This window comes from Chelon labrosus (assembly GCF_963514085.1).
Source record: "Chelon labrosus genome assembly, chromosome: 9".
Classification (NCBI taxonomy): domain Eukaryota; kingdom Metazoa; phylum Chordata; class Actinopteri; order Mugiliformes; family Mugilidae; genus Chelon; species Chelon labrosus.
Window position 1 is genome coordinate 16,790,149 of NC_140359.1, and position 24,352 is coordinate 16,814,500.

A 24,352-nucleotide genomic window follows, 5' to 3' on the forward strand; every position below is an offset into this window, starting at 1 on the left:
GACACTGTCTCCTATCTGCCGCTAGGGGGCATGAAGGACAACTGTGACGGAATATTCATATTGAATTACATCCTGGCTTGATTAATTAATTAATTAATTAATTAATTATTATTTTATGATCTTTTACACTTTTGATCTTGTAAGAGGTTAGAAGTTTTTTGTTTAATGAGATTGAAAGTAACAGCACTGGTTCGTAGCATGATCAGCTTGACTTTTGGTGACCAGTGCTCATCAGAAAGCTCAAAAGAAGAAAAACCAAATACAAGGCAGTTGATTTTGTGGTTAAATATGCTAATATAGATGTCAAATGAAAGATTGCAAGATATAATGTAAAATTATATGGAAATCGTAACAATAATACACCATGCCACTCATCCAAGTGGCTGTTGTTCCCAGGTTAAGTTGAACAATTTAGACTAGTAGCAGATGAGCACCTGGTTGTTGACAGACCCTCCTTGTTCAAGTATCATGCGTGAACCGCCCACAGATGTTTCAAATTAAAAACCTAAACTCCTCACCGGTCATTTAGAACGGAAAAAGCCACTTGAACGAGCGGTGAAACGTCTTCAAGAAAACTCAGACAAGTCCAGATGCCTCGGCTTCAGCTTTGTTTTTTATATATATATACATATATACTATGAAACACTCGTCTTGTTTTTCAGTGGTGTAATCTGATTTTAAAAGGAAGTCAATTTTTTTTGTATAAATTATAAATCAACAAATGATCAGCCACCTAAATAAACCAGCAGTTACTCTTCTAATGGTGCTTATAAGGAATAATAAAGTAGAAGTTTCTCAGAAAACATCATCTTAGTAACACTGCTTGCTTCTTTGTTCAACAAATATAAAACATAACTCACTGAGAATGAGAGGATGATACAATAAATGTGAACATGTGCATGCAAAAGTTTGCAAAAATGGAAAAATTAACCAGTCATTTATTCATAACAAATGAAGGTTGTCACTATCATCTTAAGGCTTTTTGTGTAATTCCCTTTCTGTCTACCCACTTTTATCAAAGTCCAGTCTACTCTGTATCACTGGGATTGACTTACAACCTGAACAGACTGACTGAACACGTTGTTGGGAACGGTTAAGCACAAAGATTCAACTTTGTTGTGTTGAGTCAGTGAGGAAGGACCTGCTGACAACTGTATTCATTTGCAGGCTCATCTAGGTTCAAGTACAAGACTCCCAGAGTTTGTGGATTAAGACTCTCAGTGTTTTCTCCCCCTCTTGATTTTAGGGCTTTATTGGCCTTGATTCAGAGTAATGTCTTACATTTAAACAAATTTACTTCAAAGTGCTCAACTAAGCTGCAAACAAAGCCAGCTCTATGGTCTCCTTTCCTTTTTTGAGGAAGTTTTGGTGTGGAAATAAAACATCAGAGAAAAATAACTTCATCCTGATTCTGGCTAACAGTGTTTTACAGTGTTTGCAAACCGTGAGACTTTTCCCTGAACTACAGCAAAAAATAACGATAGGAATCAAATGAACTAAACATCAGCTGCTTCACTAAAATGAAAATGAAAATCAAGAGTCGACAAGAGTTGAAAAGAAACATGTTGCTTCATTCAGAAACATGTTGAAGGAGTGCGAGTTTATGGATACAAGAAACATTTTATACAATTATGATTGGAGATCATCGTAACACTATTTTCCAAAACTGATTCAATAAAACTTCCATTTCTCCAGGATTCGGAGGCAAATAAACCCAAAAGTAAGCCAGCTGAAAGCAATCGGGCGATGTGTCTGACAAGTGCAGTATGCAGGAAGTCCATTTTCCAGGCCGGTAGTTTTCAACATGCAACACTTGAACCGCTCTTGAACGTACTGCATGAAACCTGAACAGCAGCTGGAGTCTTTGCTCTCCTAAAGGGAAAATCCACCCTCAAGTGCTCAATGAATACTGTTTATGATTAAATTCAATTGTAATTTTCATTTCTTCAAGTAGAACATAACTTTTTTTTAGTCTACCGTCATTATTGTACAAAAAACAAATCATTAATATCCAATCTTATATAGGATTTGTTATTTCAGCTTTGGGAACTTTTATTCGGCCTCACAGCTGTAGATGTGAGTCTCTCTGTGAACCGTTTAAACAAGGATTTCCCCTTTAAGTGACAGACACGGTGTGAATAGCCACTTTACAACAGCAGGGAAACAAGTTACTGATTACTGCAAGTCTACAACAAGCAATCATCAACACTGATAAGATGAAACTATAGTCCAGCTTCAAAACATCTCCCGTCTCAATGAGCAGAATCACATGAACACATTCGGTAAAACTGTGCGACGAGGCCCTGCTGTTGCCGAGTGGTTACTCTAAGGTCTTCATCTGCTTCAAGTGCACAGCAAATCGGACTGGTAATGAACTTGCTGCTGCGGTTGTTGACTGTCAAAATCAACTATGCTTGTGTGCAATTTCACCTGCCAGCTGGAATATCTGAAAACAACAGGGCCTCCGAGCGAGGCCTGGTTACCTGCCAGAGCATCTGGTTGACGCCAAAACACTCAGCAGGCGGCCCGCTGGCGGCTCCGAGTCCAGACTGCGACATGCAGCAAGAGCCTTGTGCACAAACGCAGTCGCCTAGCCGGAGTCACATCAGACAGTTCAGCGCATCATAATGCACCGCGGTATGGATTTTAAGACATGAATCTGAAGTGACAACATTATGAGATCATTGGAGGCTACGCTCCAATTACAATTCACTCGTGATGTGCTTATAATGTCCTGTAATTGTGTCTTTTTAGCTACATGAGCTACTCTTCAAAGCTGATCCCATGGCTTCTTATAGCACACAGTTACAAAGAGAGAGACCACCAAGCCAAGACCAAAAAACAATCCTCCAGCTGCACAACGGGGACATTATTGGCTGCACTAGCTTCACTTCTCTTAAAAACACAGGTGCCTCACGTGGGACTCTGGAGGCACAGCTTATTCAATAAGGCAATATATACATGTGAACTGTTGCTTGTTTTTCCTCTTACGTTGTCATTTCATAAATAAAGTCTAAAATAATACTGTACATTCTGATGAAATGGTGGCAATGAAGTCAAAAACCAAAATAAAAAGTTAAAAAAAAAAAAAAAAAAGCACCTGTAAATGTCCTAATTAGACCAAATGGTTGAGTGTGTTTGTTTTTCACACTTGTCAGTCACAATACTGAGTTTTTATCAGTATTTGGGAGGAGGGCAGAAAAGGGTGATGGCTTTCCCATCTACTAACAGAAAGATAATTACAACTCCTTAATAAGATTATCATCCATAATCACAGCCAAAGCAACACTTTACCTGCCTGCCACCCACAAGGGTTTAGCAGTATGTGTGAAATAAAGCACCTTGCTTTAAAAAGGTGGTCGGGGCGGTGAGGAGTGTTCAGGATCACAAGGTGTGCAGGAAGTGAATCAATATTTATGGAATAAGAATCAATGAGTGATGTAATTACACATATATGACAAGTGCTCTGTTCCTGAAGCCAGTTAAGAACTAAACTATCACAATTAGCCCTGTAGATAAGATTCAGTCTGCATTTTGTTTTTGTTTTTTTGTTTTTTTTTTATATAAAAATCAATTTAACAAAACTGGCATACCAATAGATCCGTTGTTGGTTAATAATATTCCTCTTTACGCAGTTCTGAAGCTGAACAATGTTTCTCCGCCGAGAAATAAAAACTGGCAAAACACAAAATTACATTCTCCTCTTAAAAAAACAAGGAACCAAAAACAAACGTGTAAATAATATTTTTTTTTTCTTCCAAAAATGAATTAGCCATAGGACATACAATACAATTACATAGATACATATTTTCAATACCGCACATTCAATCTGCCAAAAAAGTTATGATTACAAAGCCAACAAAGATGCTGCCATATATATATATATATATATATATATATGTAGAGAGAGAGAGAGATATCATATGTACAATGATTATAGCATTCATAATTGCACTATGCCTCAATAAATGTAAATTACAGGCTTATGTTCTGGGAACCGTTACAAATAATAATAGAAAAAATACTTGGGAATGAGGAATTGCAAATCAGAGTTGCCAATCAGATACAGAGGGCTTTACTTTGGTACAAACTGAACATCAACACTCTGCCCTGGTACATACTGTAGGAATTAGCCAAATTTGCCTCCACTGCCACTCAACTACAACAGTCAAGACAGCTGGGCTGCAATTGGACAAATGCAAAGGTACGGCTAAAATGTGACTGGACCGTGTTCAGGCCAAAGAGAACATGTGTGTATGTGATGTGTAGCCGTGCGCAAGGCTGCAATCCGACAGTTCAGGCAGTTCAACGCACTGGGTGGCTGCCTCCTCTCTGACGGCCTGCTCACTAACTGTAGCTCAAAGTCAGTCCGAGCTGTGTGGGTCGGGTCAGGGGGAAGAGCAACACTGACTTTGTTGAATACTTGCAGGAACCAGTCACTCGGTCAGTCGGTCTCTTCAGCCCTGCTCTGACCTCAACACTTTTTCATTGAAGTGGCAAACAGCGCAAAGTGGAGTCTGGTGCTAGTTTTGGCATTTGGCAATAAATATACGTATCACCGTGGTAAAAAAAAAAAAAAAAAAGCGTGAACAGAATCACTGAATAATATCACCTCATAAATAACTACCTCCTCGGGCTCCCTTCAGTCTGCGTAAAGTGACCGCCGCCGTCGGGATTCGCCTCCACGTGTCAGAGTGGATCCCTGCGTGTGGCTCAAAGCTCAGAAAAGCGTGTTTAACGACAAATTCTCTCACATTTCTGAACTTTGTGGTTCTGTCGATGTCTATTACAAGACCTTCCCTCTGCATACGACTCGGGCTGTTTAATCCCCCCCAAAAATATGGGGAATGTACTTCCACAGTCACACATGCTCTAATCGCTGACCGGTACCAAAGTCAATGCAATAATAGTAATAATAATAATAATAACGATAAAGATTACGGACAATCAATATCAAATCAATCGGAAATAATTTAAAAATCACAGTTTATGCCTACTTAAAAAGAGACTTGCCAATCAGTCAAATAAAGGAAAAAAGGAAGCTGTCAATCAGAGATCCGTGTACACCGTTTCCTGTTGGTAAACAGGTAGACGCCTGTGAAGAAGATCCAAAATGTACTGGCAGGTGAGGAAGGAGGGATAAAAGAAATGAAAACCTTTTTTCTTGTTTATAAAAAAAAAACCCAGGAGGCATGGCGCACACTGCATTCATTCCCCAAATATCCTCCCTATTTTCCATCGGCTCCTTAAATAGCAAGATAACCTTGACTTTGCTCACCCCTCGGGGACCAAGAGATCAACAAATGACAAATAAATTAGTATTATGCAACCTTTTTTTTTTAAAGTGTGCGTGTGTGTGTGTGTATATGATCTATCTTTTCACAGATTGCGTCAGTCAGTGTGTGTCGAGGGCCTGAAGTTGGAAGCCCTGCCCGCGCCGCTTTACACCAGGTTGTACTCCTTCAGGTTGAGCTGCAAGATGGTGTCCTTGACGGCGGCGAAGACGAAACGGATGTTCTCTGTGTCGGTGGCACAGGTGAAGTGAGAGTAGATGATCTTATCGCTGTCTGGGTTCAGGTCCACGAACATCTTGAGGATAAACTCTCGCCCTGCTTGGGCATCCCTCTGTGGACCTGGAGAGGGGGAAATGATGCTCCATCAGTACACAAGGTACACTAGGCTTGTCTATCAGAAAGGTGAACAATTCATTTTCAAATAGTATGTATATACTATATTTTTTCCCCCTAGGATATTTTTACTGAGTGCAAAATTATTTCCTTTTCTTTGACAGACAAAAAACTCTGTCTGCCTTAGCCTTTCTGCTCTGAGACAATAAAACATTTGCCTGAGGATGTGAATTGAAGGCCGACGTCTTTAAACACAAACGCTGAACGAACCCTTTTACCAAAGCCTTTTATTCTAATGGTTTATGGTCATTATTTATCCTGAGGGAGTTGCCATCTGTAAAGCACTCCCATTAGTAGTAATATTAAAAAGGACACAAATAGAGTTTGAAACACCGATCAGGCATAACATTACGACCATCTTCCTAATATTGTGTAGGTCTCCCTTGTGCCTCCAAAACAGTTCTGACTCATTAGAAAATGGACATGGGCCTTCTGAGGGTGTCCTGTGGTGTCTGGCAACAGGATGTTGTTAGTGGGGGCCTTTGGGTCCTATGGGTTTAGGGGAGGGGCCTGTGTGGATCATCTTGATTAGTTTGGGATCTAGTAAATCCCAATTGATGACGCTATTTCGAGTTGTTCCTAAAGCGTTTTGTGTCAGGCTGCATCCTGCTGGGGATGGCTGCTACCATCAAGAAGTGTCATTGCTATGGGGTTGGGGTGCCTGGTCTGGTCTAGTTGGGTGGTACATGTCATCCACATGAATGCCAGGTCCAAAAGTTTCCCAGCAGAACACTGTATTGTCACGAGGTGGTAAATGTTATTCACTTCTCCTGTCAGTGGTTTTAATGTTGTGGCTGATTGGTGAATATGTGGTATTTATGAGGTTCTATCTACGTCGTTCAAATGTTTGACACCATGCTGCCGACACTCACCGTCATACTCTGGGAAGTAGTCGACCAGATGAGAGTACATGATCTTTTCCTCCAGCAGGTCCTTCTTGTTGAGGAACAGAATGACCGAGGAGTTTTGGAACCAGGGGTATGTGATTATTGTCCTAAACAGAGCTTTACTCTCCTCCATCCGGTTCTACACAGAGAGCGTGAATGTGTGGTGTAGCGAGGGAGAGAGAGAGAGACACACACAAGGATAGGGAGAAAGAAAGGGAGAGAGAAAGACAGTTAATCACTTAATTAAACCTCAGTCTTTCATGCTTATTAATTACAGATTTTAATAAACGCTTTACCGCACCAGAGGGAGAGCAGCGGAGACGAGAGAGAAGAGCGGCCATGTCTTTAATTTCTCCCTTGTTCTTGATTTCAGTGTTTAATTGAACGAAACAACCGTACTGAAAGCAAGCCTCAGACGTCGCTGCTGCAGTCTGTTAAACACAATGTCTTCTGCGTATTGTGAAAACTATCAGTTTGGTCAGCGCTCTCTCCCTCAAGTATGCGGGCAACAGAAGAAGGAAAACACGGACGACTCACATATGAACGCACACCTGCTCATTAATACACTTTAGCGAACCGACACACATGCTATATCCTCTCAAGGAGGAGATGTGGCCTGAGGCGGCATTCAAAACAGCTGGCTGATCATTTACAAATGCTTTCCAAGGGAAAAAGAGGTGGAGCGCTGCCCAGCAGGATGACAATCTGATTTCCATTGTTTTAACTAAGTGAAGCTTTTCATCTTCAGCTCATGAGAGAAAACTCATCTTCAACAATGTATGAAATAATAAGATATTTTAAAAAGGGAACTTATTCTTAGCATCCCATAACTGATGCAATCAATTAATAGAGTATTTATATTAAGTTTCTTTTCTCACAAATGAAGATCAGTCACCTCGTTATCTGATTCCACCAAAACTTGGTCGTACTCGCTGAGCGCTACCAGGAACATGATGGACGTGACGTTCTCAAAGCAGTGGATCCACTTCCTCCTCTCCGACCTCTGGCCTCCAACATCCACCATCCTGTTGTGGCATCCGAGAGGGGAGAGAGAACAGTCACTGTAAGCTCGAAAAGTGTTTGCAGATCTGTTTGGATTTCTCCTCGATCTACAGACCAGGGCATTACGTAATAAAACGGAGACAAAAAGGTGAATCTGAGGCCATGACACTGTTGAACATGCGGGTGAAACTTAAAGTGAATCTAAATTTCAGACGATTTAAAGCAGAAGTATTATGATCACGAGTACTGCTGCCAAGTAAGTTGTCACCAAGGGGAATTTGCTGGAGAATATTTGAGAATCAAAAGTGAAACCTCTACATTAAGCGTGGTGCACTTTCAGTGCCTCAGTAAAGCTTCTTGAGTTAAGAAACACTGTTATAACAGAAGTGATCATGGCTTGGGACATCATCGATACAAAGAAACAACAAGGCTGGTGCATAATACGAATGTCAGTTAAGCATAGTGTATAATTAATGTAACTGTCAATTGTGCTTTTTTCCATCAGTTTGTTGTTCTGGATTAATTATCTTTAGTCTTATTATTAACCTACGGTATTTCAGTCGCTGGGGCTGCACATGGCATAACTCCATACTGCTTCAGTCTAGAAACCCTGTTGAGTGAGGATGGTGTCTGTCCACTGGAATGCTAGTGGGCTTTTAATTTGAAAGGTTTGAAACAGGAAGTGTTGAGTTGGGATGAATGGGGTAGTGCAGTAACTTTAACAACTAGTTTAACAGAGGGGAATTAGAAATAAAGACCTGCCTCTAAGACAAGCCTGCTTGAAGTAAAGAAAGGACATGGTCACTATTTGAGGAAATAATAATAATAATAATAATAATAATAATAATAATAAAAAGTAAAAACTGTTCCATAACATATTTAGTCAAGCTTACCTCATAAGCAACGGGTAGTGCTTTTTTTATGAACATATCATGCTCCCTGATTATAAAATATTATGCAAATGGTATTTGAGTTGGAAGTGAAATTTGTGAAATGACACCAGTTCACATGTTAATAACTCATAACAGAATAAAACCACTCGTGACTATGTTTAAATGCACAACAGATTATGTTTTCTGGCCTTATTCTGAAATGGGCAACATCCTCACTAAGCTCGTCATATGGAAAAATGAAGATGAATATTCACTAACACTCCTGTTTGCATGGAGCAGGTTTTTAACAGTATTTTAACAGGTGGCGAATTAGTTCGACCGTGTCAACGCACTTTCCCTCTTCCATTCCTTCAACCAAACCAAACCAAAAGGTTGAACTGAATATGGTATGTTTTTCATCATGTGTGAAAGTAAGTGTGTTTCTCCTTTTGTGAGGTTTCCCTTTGGCCATGCGTGCCAACCACACAGACGTGACTGTAAACAGGCAAGACTCCGTGTATCCCGAACTGCAGTAAAAACCATAACTGAGTTGCACTTTCTGATTCTTGACCCGATTAATAACACCTGTTTTTATATGTGAATATTATAGTGCACATGAATGCAGTGGTTATCTTGACTCTTTTCTCCTTTTCATGAAGTCAGTAGCTATAGTTGAAGGTTATTATGATATTATCATACACAGTAAAGGGTTAAACAACGTTTGAATGAAGACTGAGTGAAGTTATAAACTATCGATGTTTATAAAAATCCTGATTTTCAGATCCAGTCTCACCTGAATATGACACTCTGCAAGTCAAATGGGTACTCAATAATCCCTGTGGTTGGGACTCGAACCCTCAACACGTCCTGCTGGGTGGGAAGATAGGACGGCTCGGCGATCCGGTCCAACGCGTTCAGGTAACTAAAGAGGTAGAGAATGCAAACAGTCAAGGGCTGGTCATCATGAAAGCGTACGACAATATAGCTTTGCTGCTTAAGTTAGTACTGAATATTCTGGGATACGTTTAGAAAAGCCTTAAAATGACTTTCCACTCTACTCACTATTTAGTGGAGTCCGAGAGCTGGTACTCCCTCCTTCGATCGTAACACTCCTGGATGCCTGGGTCATTCCATAAGCTCTTGATTGCCTCTACGTAGGGATTCTGGAACATGTACACCTTTTCCACGTCCACCTCCTTCACGATGTTGGCGTTACCCTGGAAGGAAACGTAATGAGAGAAAGTGCTGTGAGTTACGCAGACTTGTGTCTCGGTTTAAACCCAAAAAACAAGAATAAAACTTAATTCATTAAAACTTCATTGTGCAAAAAAACTATCCCTGTACAGGTTACACAGCCCTAATTATCACTGGTTTATTTTCTCATTGACTCACATATTTCATATCTAGACTTTTTCTTGCAGCCCCAGGCTCAGCATGGACCTAATATTTGAGGTCTAATCCCACTGGGCCTATAAAGGAAAAAAGTTTTGACGCCCCAGATTCCCATTAACAATCTCCTGTGTCTCATGAGATGATTTCACAGACATTGAAGCGCCTGTATGCTTTATGATCAGGGTGGATACTAAAAGCTAGCACTGTGCATGCACAGAGTAGGCATGATTTCTAGCTATTCACAGCTAACCGAATCACAGTCCTGATGATGCAGAGTGTGTCAGCGTAATACATTTGAAACTGACGTTAAATCTGATTTTCACTACAATTCGAAAAACTCCCACATGTGCATTAGCAGATACTTTGCAATGGTGCAGTATTGGATTCTGACAGGCTGTTATGAAATGGCCCGGCTGTTACGATAACAATGCATTAACATATGGATTTATTCGCATTTATAATACATGAAAGTCCTCCATACAGTCATTAACTAACCCTCTACCATCAGCCTCTCATTAAACTACACGGGATACTTTAAAATGCAAGCACAGCAAAATAAAACAAGCAAACTTTGTCTCTGAATTAAGCTAATCAAGCTATTAGTTTTTAACTATATTAATTCTAGATAAATTCATTGTTGGCCACTTCCCTTTCTTTTCTCATGTGTTGGTTCTCTAAGCTGAACAATCGGAGTGATTCCTCTAAACTAAAGACAACTAAACATGCTGAATAGGCTGAAAAATCAAGGTCCAAGTATAATGGCATTGGTGTGGGACACAGCGCCAAAACTAAGGCCAGAGGCGCTCCCCATGTGTCACGGCCTACACAGTAATGTTAACCTGGCACTACAGACCCTTGAACGTCTGGAGACACAGCTACGTGGTCTCAACGTGACCGAGATGAGACGTGCAGATGTAAGACGTGATCTGGTCTGGGTACAGCGACCAACTTTGTATCGCCTGCCATCGTTGAATTTCAGTTTCAACTTCACCACTTGATGAACCTAGAAGCCCGTCATAGCGACATTTACTCTAAATGCAGAGAAAGAAAGTATAAGCATGATCGACGGGTTTCTTTTTCACTTGATGAACCTAGAAGCCCGTCATAGCGACATTTACTCTAAATGCAGAGAAAGAAAGTATAAGCATGATCGACGGGTTTCTTTTTCACTTCCTTTGTGATGTCAGTGAACCCCTTTGTCAAAGATAAAACACTTCCCATTTTGGACTTGCTGTGTGTACGCGAGAGCGGAGGGATGTTGGCTACAAAGTGTGGAAGGAATTCAGTAGTGTTGCTGTATGCTTTCAGTGTAGATGTAATTCAGACAGATAATTAATTCAACTGAAGATTTTCATTGTGGTTCAAGTGTGTGTGTGTGTATGGGGGGGGGGGGGCATTCATTGTGGTGACAATGAATAACTGAAACAGCACATTCGGTTTCATGAGCATGCACACGTGCGTCAGGAAGCAAAAGCAAAAAAAATTAAAAAAATGGTCTGCCACAACAGCAGAGGTAGAAGGCCATGTCCAGCTCAGATCCATTATGCATTAAATATTATCAATACACACCTAGTAGGTGAGAGACACATTAAGCCAAAGATGTGTTGTTTAACATCATCAGTGTGATGCCTGATGAAGGTTATTGCCCTAAATGTTAAGTCACTGATAAACTCACTGCTCAACCCACTACCCTTTCATTCACAAAACCCTTAAAAAAAAAAAAAAAGCTCCAACCATGTATTGAGTAGAACACACCTTTCTGTGCCTCTGTCCAAACTTGAGGAAATGAAAGCGCTAACGAAACGCGACTGACCAAGACTGTCCATTCATTCAAAAGAGGGCATCAGACAAAATTTGAGGCCTCCAAACCAGAATCTCTTCCAAATCTTTCAGTAAACAATGCCTGGCTAGACTGTGTCTGCCGTTTCTGCTTTCACCTGAAATGGTCTGACTGATAAAAAGCGCTTCCAAGGTGATGACTCCTACACTCCGTTTCCTGTCATTTGTCTGACTCTCACGGGGAACAAACTGAGAGTAGGAGGTCACGGTAACGGCTGTGGCTAACTACAAGGTTACAAATGAAAAAGGTTGAGGGGAATAAAAAAAAAAAAATGAGGTGACAGTTATGGAAAGTGAAGTCAAATTTGGGTGAGTAGTAGGGCAGGTCTCTGTAGTCTATTTGTATGTGTGTATTGGTGTGTATATAAACAGGGTGTGATGGAGCGCTGGAGTGCTTTGAGGACACAGGAAGTGTAAAAACAGGACAGGAAATGATTATGGATGGCTGTTCCAAATGAGATAGACAGCGCTCTAAAAATACAAAAGCATGTCTTTTCTCAAACCGTTTGTCAGAGTTGATTGCCGCTGTCATCTCACGCTTGATTGAAAGCATCTCCCTTACCTTGTTGTGCTCGCATTTGTAGGGGATCTTGAGCGTCTCCATGGCTCGGATCATGGCCTGCATGGCTGTGAAGATGTTCTGATAGACCAGTTTGGTGAAGCCCCTTTTGTCCTCGTCGGAGTAGCCGGCGCCGTGGATAATCCTCATCTGTTTGATAAATGTGCTCTTCCCACTTTCTCCGGTGCCTGACAAGGTAGACGGGAAAGGGGGACAAAGAGTTGTTTGTTTATTGTGAAGGTGTGCACAGAGTTTCATTCAAGCAGACAACAGATTTTAATCTCCTGTGTTAACATATATATACTCCCTACATGGGCATTCAGGCATTTAAAATTTACCTCTACGGCCGCAAACAAGTAAAAATCCAATAAGCAATAAAACAATAAGCACTTAGACAACAGCTGCACCAGCCACTGGCCCAAACACAGAATACTGTCTTTACTATTGATCAGTGATGATTCTCTTATTTCTAAATGACTAATTGATTAGTTGTACATTATGTTGGATATGCCTTCAGATTCTTACATTGTACACCAAAGAGGCACAACATTATGACGACAGACAGGTGAAGTAAATAACCTTGACCATCTTGTGACAATACAATGTTCTGCTGGGAAACTTTTTGACCTGGCATTCGTGAGGATGTATCACCCACCTAGACCAGACCAGGCACCCCCACCCCATAGCAATGCCACTCCTCGATGGCAGCAGCCATCCCCAGCAGGATGCAGTCTGACACAGGCACACATACAAAAATGGTTTAGGAACAACTCACAAAAAAAAAAAAAAAAATGAAAAGCAGCACAAGGTGTTGACCTGGCCTCCAAATTCACTAGATCCCAAACTGATCAAGTATGTGTGGGATGCACTGGAACAAGCCTGATCCACAGAGGCCCCTCCCCTCAATCCATAGGACCCAAAGGCCCCCACTAACAACATCCTGTTGCCAGACACCACAGGAGACTCTCAGAAGGCCCATGTCCATTCTCTGATGAGTCACAAGTGTTTTGGAGGCACAAGGGAGACCTACACAATATTGGAAAGTGGTCATAATGTTGTGGCTGATTGGTGCATATAGTCATTTGACCCAATACGGAAATATGATCAGTGATCAATGCAGCGCAGCAAAGCAAGACCCAATGAATCCCATTGCGGAATAAATTAAAGGATTATCTTATCTTATTAAAAACGTAACTGTGTGCGGAGATTCTTCCCGAGGGAGAAAAGGTTAATTGTGTTGTTTTCTTTTTCTTCAGCAACATCCTGTCTTCGAAGAAACATGTGCACGCTCACTCACTTAGTCACTCACACACACTCTATTATGTCCTGGCTTCTCTCCTCTCAGCCTGTTTGCTTGATCTGGTGACAGACCAAGAACAACATCGCTCTCCTCTCAGTGGTGACAGGAACTATTTGGGTGTGAAGAACTGGGGGTGTAGTTTCTCTTTGGTTCATTGAGAATGTTGGCAGACCCACCGAACGGTCCCACTCCACGTCGCTGCTAACCCTTGAAATGTGTGTGTGTTGTGCATGTCTCCGGCCAAGAGATGCGTGCCGCAGTCCAGCGTAGCAAATGGTCTCTCTAACAGACTTTCACCATATAACATAAACTTCATCCAAAGTCTCTAACGCGGGCTGAGCACCTTACAAAGCTAAGATCCAAAGCAGTGCTGAGATACAAAGAGTAACTGCTTCTCTGTTGTAGACGTGCCAGAATAGAAACGGGACATAAGGAGGGAACGCAGCGATAATGAAACCTGGCCATGAAGTGCTCTTGAACCGCTCACTTGACCCCTAAAATCCTGCTTACAAATTATTAACACAAGGCAATAAGTAAAAGCTAATACGCACACAGAAGCATCGGAATATATTTTATCATATTGTTTTCCTATTCTTCATATGGTTGGTTGAGGATTTTCATGTGGCTCAGTTATTTGATGAAATACATCTACATGTTACTGTCGTGTACCATCTACTTTATGAAAGCTAATAGATGCTAACAGAATTTTTAGCTAATTCATGCTAATGTTATGAAAACACATTTGCACTACCCTTGGGTCACTTTGACATATTCACCTTGTGCCAGTGGGTGAGAGGGAGTTTTATTATTAACTATTTCATATTATTAACTATGTTGAATCCCCTCTGCGTGCATGGTTAAAGTGCCCTTGAGCAAGGCACCCAACTCCCCCCCACCCCCAAACTGCCGCCCGGGCGGCACACATGCTCCAAGTGTGCTCACTGCTCCTTGAGTGTGTACTAATGAACGGGTTAAAATGCATTCTTGGCCAATAAAGCTGATTATACATTTAAACATTAACCTCAACAGCGAGTAGAATTTGTTGCAGCCTTAAAATAGCGTTAACAAGAGTGAACGCCTTAAGACATCCGCTCTGAAAATAGAAACTTTCTGGTTTTTTTTTTAAGTGGAACAGTGAGTAATCCAAAAAAAAAAAATTTAAATGTACGAATGGGTTCGGGTTTGCACAAGCACAAAGGACATGGGTAGCTCTTGTGTTCCCGATTTCCCGGCTGTTCAAACAGAGGTAAAGGTGAGGTACTCGTTTACATGACGACAAGAAAAGACAGCCTTGATGGTCAAACAGTACTGTGCAACGATTTCTCCAAAGTGATTCAGGATTGCTTGACCACATCTGGGTCTTAATGGGTTTTCTTTGTTACGAGAAAAAGATAGAGACGCGCTGGCCATTAGTGGCTGCTGAGTCACTTCTCAAATCAATGCATTGACCGAGGATTAACCTGTGTTTGAGGTTAGTGTGCATGGAGCGGCATCACATCTGAGGTGAATGTGTCGACTCGGACAGGAGGGGGAAAAAAAAAAACACATCTGAACATTTGAAAGTTGACCCTTAAACCCCCACTATTCACACCCAAAGCAAACAATAAGTACAAAGGTGATTAAGAGGATCATTTAAAAGGGTTGTTGTTCACTGTCCAACAGAAGTGTCGTGTTTCAACAGACTTGAATACACCAGAGCAGACTTGCAAACGCATCCGGTTGCAAGTCTAAACAATTTAAAACAATTCGAGAGTAAAAAGAATCCACCGCCAAGATCTTGGCAGCACCTCTGGGAGAAGGTTGAGGTTGAACAGAGTACCACTTTCACTTTTGCTAATGCCTTCTTCTAAACTGCATCGTGTTTCTCTATTTAGATTTGACCCCAATCAAGGAACTTGAAGCTTGCAACCATAGATTTTCCTTGTCAGCATCTGAGTTTCTGCATTAATTTTGAATTACGTAAGCAAATAAAGAAGGCTGCCATGCTGAATACTAGAGTAAACGGAAAGTGTACAATATGAATAATTACCAGTTATGATTACTGAATAAATTCAGTTAGAAATCAAGGGGTTGTGGGAGTGGAACTACAGTAGCAGACCAGAGGTTTAACAATGTTAAACTCCTTGATCTTTAATTAAGTAGTTGAAACTGCTGAAGTGGAGTAAGTGGAAATAATCTGAGGAGTCGCTTTTGATTTTCACCTTGATAAAGAAACTCACTCCTGTGGGTGTCAGATCTATTCAGTGTTAATGGGAGGGCAACCTCACACCGGCAAATTTCAAGACAAAACACAAAGAAGAGACGTGAAACTGGCAAAATTGGTAACAATGCCCCAGTACCTGATTCTACTGCATAGTCATGCTCTCCAGCTGCCCTCTTCACGGTGTTAATATATTTCATAAGATGTCAGAAATGTTAAATTGTAAGTCTGAAACACATGCCATTTATATCCAGCTATAATCCTGCTAGTGTCAAGAACTGATTTTTATTGGAGTGTATGCTGATAAGGTGTTATCAGTTTATCACCTAATAGTTAAAAATTAATAGGATTGCTTGACCTTGTCCGTCCTATCAGATGTCCTATCTGATAGGACCTTAATCTGACTGAAAGATACAAAAGTTACAATAACTTGCTTTGAATCTCTCACCCAAACTCTGTTAACTTGGCTGCAATTGTACAAGAATCAGATAACACCTTCAGTGCTTCCTCTCGCAATTACTCTCACAATTACAACCATTCATTAACTGTAACCGCTTGTCTTGTGAAGGGTCGCGGGGGGGTGCTGTAGCCTATCCCAACTGTCATTGGGCGAGAGGCGGGGTACACCCTGGACAGGCCGACGCAGAGAGACGGACAACCATTCACACTCACATGCACACCTACGACCAATTTAGAATCACAAGCTTGTCTTTGGATGGTGGGAGGAAGTCAGAATATCAGGAGAGAACCCACGCAGACACAGGGAGAACATGCAAACTTCTCCAGTCGGCCTGGATTCAAACCCGGAACCTTCTTGCTGTGAGGCATCAGTGATAACCGCCGTTCCACTGTGCCGCCCACAATTACAACCATGTGTTTGTTAACAGCTTGTTAAAAGCTAAGGTGGACTTTGTTCAGCCGCAGCCTTGACAATGTTCCCACAGCTTTCGTTTGTCTGATAAAAGCAGCTGATAGATCAACACTTTAGCTAATGTTTTCATGTGTAACTTGAGAGTCCCCGTTTTTGGCCCTGCCATCCCACTTCTCTGTGATTTTTGTCTGTGTATGCGACTGTGCCTGCGGGACAGGCGTCATAAACTAGGTCCAATGGTCTCTAAAGGATTGGAGTTGGGCTGTGCCACTTTTGTAATTGATTAACTTAATTTAGGGGATGTAGACGAGTCTGATAATTATTCACGTTCAGCCCATTTGACTGAAGACAGGTGTCCCAGACATTGGTGCCAAATCAACAGGTCAGGTGTATGCAGTATGCACCCAGAAAGCCTGACTAGTGGTCCAAAACAAAACAATATCCAGTTTACTATAATACAGCTTCTACCGGTAATAACTGAGAAACTGTAACTAGGAAGGAAGTAATTTTCTGTGGCTTGATTATCAATTAATTTTTACACAACAAACTTTTATTATTTTAGTACAGGTGAAAATCTTGGCCGGGTATGTTTGGCCTTGACATCTGACCACTATGTCGAATCTCAATAAACTGTTGAGTTGTTATAATGAGCCACTAGGTAAAATCTACCACCTTCCTGTGAGACTCCAACAATGTGAACGTGTGCTTTCTGTAGTTTCAGTTTAGTGGATTCAGTATTTACAGTAAATACCTTTCAATGAGGCGAAAGTAGTATTGTATTCAATCCACACAAACATTTAGAAAAACTGAATATAACACAAAGAACCAAGAATTTCTTCCATAATGTTCCTATCCTGCAGCTGACTGTCAACTCTTACATGTCAGAGCATCCTTTAACACGACGAGAAGAGTTTTTATAACCTCTCTGCTCAAAGCTCCAGTACCAAGCTTCCACAGAAATGTTGAGGAAGCATTCAGTTTTGGACGTTGTCCTGTTCATCCTCTTGCATTCTGTTATAACGGTAATAAAGTTAACTTAGTAACTTCTGGTTAAGACTGGAGGCAGAAGTGCCCCGATATGCAAATGCTGGTGTAAGGTATACCCTGGATGTTCAAACTAGACACGCATTTCTTTTGCATGTGATCAACAACCAGTTTTGCTCTTCTGCTCTGCTGGAGCCGATACTGACCTCATGAATTTATAAGATAATAACTGTACAGGTATGGAACTTTTTTGTCATATTCCCCTTTGATGGAGGCATAAAACAGAGCCGACACAGAAACCATCTGGCTCGTCCTGTCTGATCAGGCTAGTGAGTTAACAAAGAAGGCAGCATAAGGGTGACACACCTTTTACTATTATTAGCAATCGGCATGAAAATAAAAAAGTTTTCATACTGTACTTGAAGTGAAACCATAGCTGCTAAAATGTACAAAACTACCAGTGTTGTCCAATTTTTTTTGGGAGGGAAGAGATCAATTCTTAAGATATGTTGCGTCCTACACCTACTGCATATTAATTTACCTTGAAAGTCTTACAATTTCACACATCTGATATCTCAGCTAATTCGTATGTAGGCCCGGTGTTTGCCTTTCTCCAGACTTGTCAGAGGAGTTCACTGTCACAAATTGACTTTTCTGTATTTGCTTAATCTTTCCAATGTAAAACTTTCACTATAAAACGTAGAATGTGCTCTGGCGTACTTAAATGAGTGAATTCGTTTGCACACCACAATGTCCATGTGTTTGTCAACTGGACTCTTTCCTGAGTTGCACACCTTAGCGGACTCTTAAATACTGCCAACTTTTTAGCTTTCAACTTTCAAAGCCCTCTCCCCCTACAGCAGTTCTGCTACACTAGTAATGTACAGTATTTTTGCTCGTCTGTCTAACATCGGACGAGTATTAATTTCAGTGCATTTCCATTATTAGTTTAAAACCTCATAATGTTTATGGAACACTCGACGTGGACGGATGGACTGGATGAAAGTGCTTGGAATGTTCTATTATACGCATGAAAGTTGTATTTTATGTGTTTCTACATAAACAATCTCCATTTCTGCAAAACAATTAGTGGCTTTGAAAGCTTATCAGTGAAGTATAATAGCCAAGACGTTCTGCAAAAAAAAAAAAAAAAAAACCTTGATGGACATTCTGAAAAACTTCTAGACTTGACTGGAGCGTTTTGTGTTCAAGTCCCAGAGGACTCAAAGCAATTAGTGAGTCTGAAAACCCACAATACACTCAGAATATGGGTTACTGGAGCCATAGGGAGCACACACCACTTCCTCTGGTTAACTCGACTATTGGCAGTAGAAGCAGTGGTGGTGTCCATGTGAATAAACCCAAACAGAAACACAGGATTTCACTGTGAATACAGATCTGTGCTGTAAAACAAACAGGTTCAGGTTCATTTAGGCCTAATTGTTTTTGAAGCTCAGACATGTGCCAGCCTATTGTGAGTTACAATGTCTTAACTTTCCACAAGGATTAATACGGTCTATTGTCCCGGTTTAGCCTTGACCATATTACATTTCCTATTTATACTCCAGTTAGCCTCTCCTTGCCAGGCCTTAAATCTTTCTTACAACACATGACAGCACCACACAGCAGGAAACCGTTTATACCGCCGACCAAAATCTACACAAATGAAGAGTGAAATCTACGCCCTGTAACTTTCTCATTCGTGTTAAAGAGAGATCACACGTATGGTTTACCATCACAGGAAACGTTTTACTTAATGGATCTCACTGTGTGTTTTCAGGAAGTCCATATTTAAACACATTAATTGTAAGGATCCTGTCATTTGAGAACACCAAACCGCTCTGAAATATGATTTCACTACGTTGATAGGACCCACTGACAAAAAACTGTAGAATAAGGATAGTGATAATAAATTCTTAGACTTGGAGGTTTTAGACTGATCAAGCAAAACATTAAAACCACCTTCCTAATGTTGTGTAGGTCTACCCTTGTGCCTCCAAAACATTTGTGACTCATCAGAGAATGGACATGGTCCTTCTGCGGGTGTCCTGTTGTGTCTGCCAACAGAATGTTGTTAGTGGGGGCCTTTGGGTCCTATGGGTTGAGGGGAGGGGTCTCTGTGGACCAGACTTGTTCCAGTGCATCCCTCACATACTTGACCAGTTTGGGATCTAGTGAATTTGGAGAACAGGTCAACACCTTGTGCTGTGTAATGTGTTTTTTTTTTTTTTGAGTTGTTCCTAAACCATTTTTGTGTGTGTCCCTGTGTCAGGCTGCATCATGCTGGGGATGGCTGCTGCCATCAAGGAGTGTCAATGCTATGGGGTGGGGGAACCTGGTCTGGTCTAGGTGGGTGCTACATGTCTAAGTAACATCCACATGAATGCCAGGTCCAAAGGTTTCCCAGCAGAACATTGGATTGTAACAAGATGGTCAATGTTATTTACGTCTCCTGTCAGTGGTCCTAATGTTGTGGCTGATTGGTGAATATCACAAGAGGATAATGACTAATAATCTGATGAATATACAGTCTACTGAGAAATACAGGTCATTGGCTGCTTTTGTGTTTGCATAATGAGCAAATTGTTGGGTATTTAGAGAGATTAAGGGGCAACAACAACACAGCTATTTGTCCATATTTAACAAGGGTGGTGGCACTAGTCAGCTCCTTCAAATCCTGTTATGGGTGATTCATTTAATCATTTTGCGCTAACAGAAGGGCAAAGGGGGAAACTATTCTTCACTCTACCCCTCTCCAAACATGCTTCAGGATACAAAACTCGGATCTAAACGTCCACCTCTCTTTACATCTCAACCGGAGTGAGGAGATCACGGTTTCTGGCAACCACTCTCCAGGACCACAGTCATCACGTCTAATGGGCTTTTCGGTGAAAATCTAATTAAAAACGGGATGGTAAGTAGATGACTTCTTTTCCTCACATTTCTCCAGAGTGACTAATACTTCTCAACAGGACTGCCCACACCCCCCTGCCCTTCTTCACAACCCCACACTAAAATGCACAGGTACCAGCATTATTACTGAACATCAGGGAACTGCGATTCTATCATCAAGTTTTGACGCAATGGAAAATTAGCAGAAGAAAAATCAAAGGATCGTCTGGTTCAACTTATTATATCTTTCTACACACTGCACCGCTGCGGAGTTGGGCTTTAGTTACTTTGATTATGGTTAAAATGAATGCATATATTAAAGGAAACATGAGCGCATCATCACACACACGTTTCTACATAGCTCCCAGGACCTCCCTATATCCTGACACCTGTGATATAATCATTGCCAGGGTGTAAAGCTGCAAAACTGTCTTGATTACGCCCAATAAAGTGCAGACTTTGGCCCAAGCAACATTTAACACTCTCGTATAAGCACACCACCTGGACGGGGGCCTGTAGGCCTGTTGCTGTTCAGGATAGTGGAAGCATGGAGAGGTAAAAAGGTAAAGGCCATGCCTGGTGGCGTATAAGCATTTGTTTCCTAGACACTAACCAGACACAGTTATTCAAATCAAGTGTTTTTTTCCAACACTGGAAGCCACACAGGCCTTTGCTGGGCAGCATCTCTTCCATGGGCTGCCAATCTGTGCACTGGACTCCCAGCACTGACATATTTCAACCACCCACTCCCCAACTTCACTCAGGTGCCACATCAGACCCCCACCCTTTCCCTAAAAAGTGTTTTTTTTTTTTTCTTTAGTGAGAGAGGAATTTGGGCTCTGAAATCTCTCTCACTCCCCACTCCTCTCCCTTCCCGTGTTTTTGTCCCTGCTGAGCTTACCGAGAAGCAACAGTTTCAGCTCCCGGCGTGAGTCCCTCTTATCCCGGCGGAGCTGCCTTTCGATCTCGTCGTTGATCCGCCTGGCTTCTTTCGCCTCCTCGCTGAGGCAACACGCCATTATGGACTCCAGGGTCATTCTCTCTCCTTTCTTTTTTAATTTTTTTTTAAAGAAAACGCGCACTTTTCCACCTTTTTTCCCCCACTCCTCTCACTGACTCATCCAGATTTCAGATTTTCGTCAGGGTTTTAAAACAACAACAGCAGCAGCAGCAGCAGCAGAGGCCCGTGTGAACGCCAAATAACGTCCTCATACAGGCCTACGTGGGGTGAAATAACGCGTGGACGCCCTTGTAATGAGTCTGTACAGCGCACAGATTGTGGTGGAAAGGAAAATTAGATATTTGAGAAATTATTGACCCCCCCTCCCCCCGTTTCGGTTCGCTTTCTGTGCCTCCCGACAGCCTCGAAACGGCGTCCAAAGCGGTTTCGTTTGGATATCCGTGCAGTCTTAATTGGCGTAATCTGCTTTTGCGTCTCAATATGATCAACAGATCCTTTTAAGACACATCCTCCGTGCTGCTCCCGTGTGTGATCTCGTTAAAGCATTGTCATCCGTGGCCGGCCACCCTCTCCGTAAAGTCTTCAACGTTGAAATCTAACAATCAAAAAAAAAAAAAAAAAAAAGAAATGAAATCCTTGCGTTCAAGTTTGCCGTCTGTGGACGAGGGGGCGACCGCAAAACAACTCATGAATAAAGCCTGTCCGTTTGTTTTCCAATGGCTCGGCTCCCGGGCGTGGTAAGGCAGAATATGGCGGACTTTCACTCCAATCCGCTAGGCTGGGATACAGTACAGTTATCTCTCTCTGTCTGCTCGAAAAACCAAGAAAGCCACACATAACATTTCAGACGGAGCTCTGGACACAGCCGGGGGTAGATGTGGATCCCGGTTTGGCTCGCAGGGCGCACACGTCCGCGGCTCGGCTCCTGGATGAGGAGATAGGGACAGACGGCGCGCTGTTGCCTTTTTCCCCCGGACCAATCTTCTCCTTTTCCTCAATTCTCTTCATGTATTTTTATTACAGAGGCCATCCACTCCTCCGCTGGCACGGTGACGTCGGCCTCCCATCGACTAGGGGGGGAGTGTCACGTCAAACAAGCGCCACACAAGTATTTAAACCCCAACCTGTGGAATAGAAAATGCGTATGAATGGACATGTTGAGTCCATTACCTCCACATTCAGCTGTACTTTAATCACGGCTGTGTCCTGTCAGTTAATGTTAATGGGAAACAATATATAAATATATATTTAGAAAAAAGCAAGTAAATCTGTGCTTGTTATAATGTCACGATGACCACATGCACTGGGTTGGTTGCACAGTCTGATTTGGCTGCAGTGGACTCGCTATATGCGCACAGCAGTGTGCAACCAAATAGCACTGCAGTAAATTGTGAAGGTCATTATGTTCTATTTTTATTGCGACAGAGAGGTGTTAATTTAACTGCAGTCAGTTCTGGAGCTGTTGTGCTACTAATGTGGTCTCCCTCTGATATACAGTATTGTAATCTGTGGTGGAGGAAGTATTCTACCTGTGCTTAAGTACTGGTGGCACAGTGTGAAGGTACACTGTGACATTAGTAAAAGTGCCTATTATTCAAACATAATTTGGAAAATGTCATTTAAGCATTAAAAGTGCCTTTGTAGCCTTTGTTTTGCACAAAAGGCAAAGATAACAAACTAATCTGCAATGCAGGGAGAGGCCTAAAATCCACGTGAACTTATTGGAAACTTTCACCTTAATGATAACAAAATCTCACAATCTTATAGAGAACACAAAATGCAACATAAATAATAATATAACTACATAATACTGATAGCTGACTAACTAGTAACTTAATAAAGTGCACCTCTTGGCCGTCTACACACCTGGATTGTCTCCTGAGTGAAAAACAAAAATAAAAAACATGGATATGGACGAGTCTGATCGTTATTGGTCATGCATTAAAGTAAAAACAGGATTTCACTGTTATATTTGGCTGAGTTGGAGCTCATATTGAACTATTTTGTAAGTAATTATTTGCTAATTTTCTCCATTAATCCATCGATTGTCATATTTCTCAAAATATAAACATAAAAAGTGCTATGTCTCCCTCTGAGGTGTAGTGAAGTTGAAATGGAAATAGAAAAGTACATGTCACCCTAGTGCAAAGACCTTGAATACTGAATTTAAACACAGTTAGATTCCTCTGCTAGTTTTATGTACACCTAGCTGAAGATGATACAAATACACCAACCCTTGTTAAAGAACAAATAAAAATCCCTTTGTGTAGGTTGCAATGTTCAGATTTGTTGTTGCTCTTAAGAGTGGCACTGATTCAAGTTTAAAGTCACTTTGGAGGCTGTAGTGTGCATTTGAGTCTCTGTATTGTACCGCATTGCATTAAGCTAAGTGCAGCTAGAGTAGAATTAAGTCTGTCTAGCTGTGGTCATTAATATGAATTCATCTGCTTGTAAGCAATTGTCCCAGTTTCAGGTGGTCTGCAAATGCAAACCATAGGTTGAGTGATATGTTGATCCAACATATCGACCTTAAACTGTAGAATATCACATACAGATTACAGATTAAGTTTGGCTCTCAAGTGTTGATCTGCTTTATAGGGCTTCCTGTGTTTAAAGGCTAAGCTTTTTTTCTTAGTGGATCACATGTCATGCTCCACCTGTAACACTGACTCAACTACAAATCACTTCACCCCACTGGTCTGCTTTGCTTCCTACATTGGCAAACAGCCGCATGCTACTGTTATCTAGAACCTTAAAATGCAAAACAGAAGTCTTAGTAAAATTGGATAAGCAGATCTGCCCAAAACGTTAATGACTTTTTAATTTCATCATAAAACATTTGTTGTACTACAACATACAGCCAACTCTACAAGACATGAATGAATGGGTGAGGCAAACAGATCTCC

General features: G+C 41.4%; 1 protein-coding gene across 1 annotated transcript; it reads right to left on the minus strand.

The window, feature by feature from the left end:
• Window positions 1-358: 358 nt before the first annotated feature.
• On the minus strand, window positions 359-23,674 carry LOC311493015 (guanine nucleotide-binding protein G(q) subunit alpha). Its single transcript, XM_084551503.1, has 7 exons — window positions 21,387-23,674; window positions 12,242-12,426; window positions 9,511-9,665; window positions 9,242-9,370; window positions 7,470-7,599; window positions 6,560-6,713; window positions 359-5,633 (listed from the first exon to the last, which is right to left on the minus strand). Exons 1-7 carry the CDS (start codon window positions 21,520-21,522, stop codon window positions 5,443-5,445), a joined length of 1,080 nt encoding a protein of 359 aa, XP_084407629.1. The 5' UTR covers window positions 21,523-23,674; the 3' UTR covers window positions 359-5,442.
• Window positions 23,675-24,352: the final 678 nt, after the last annotated feature.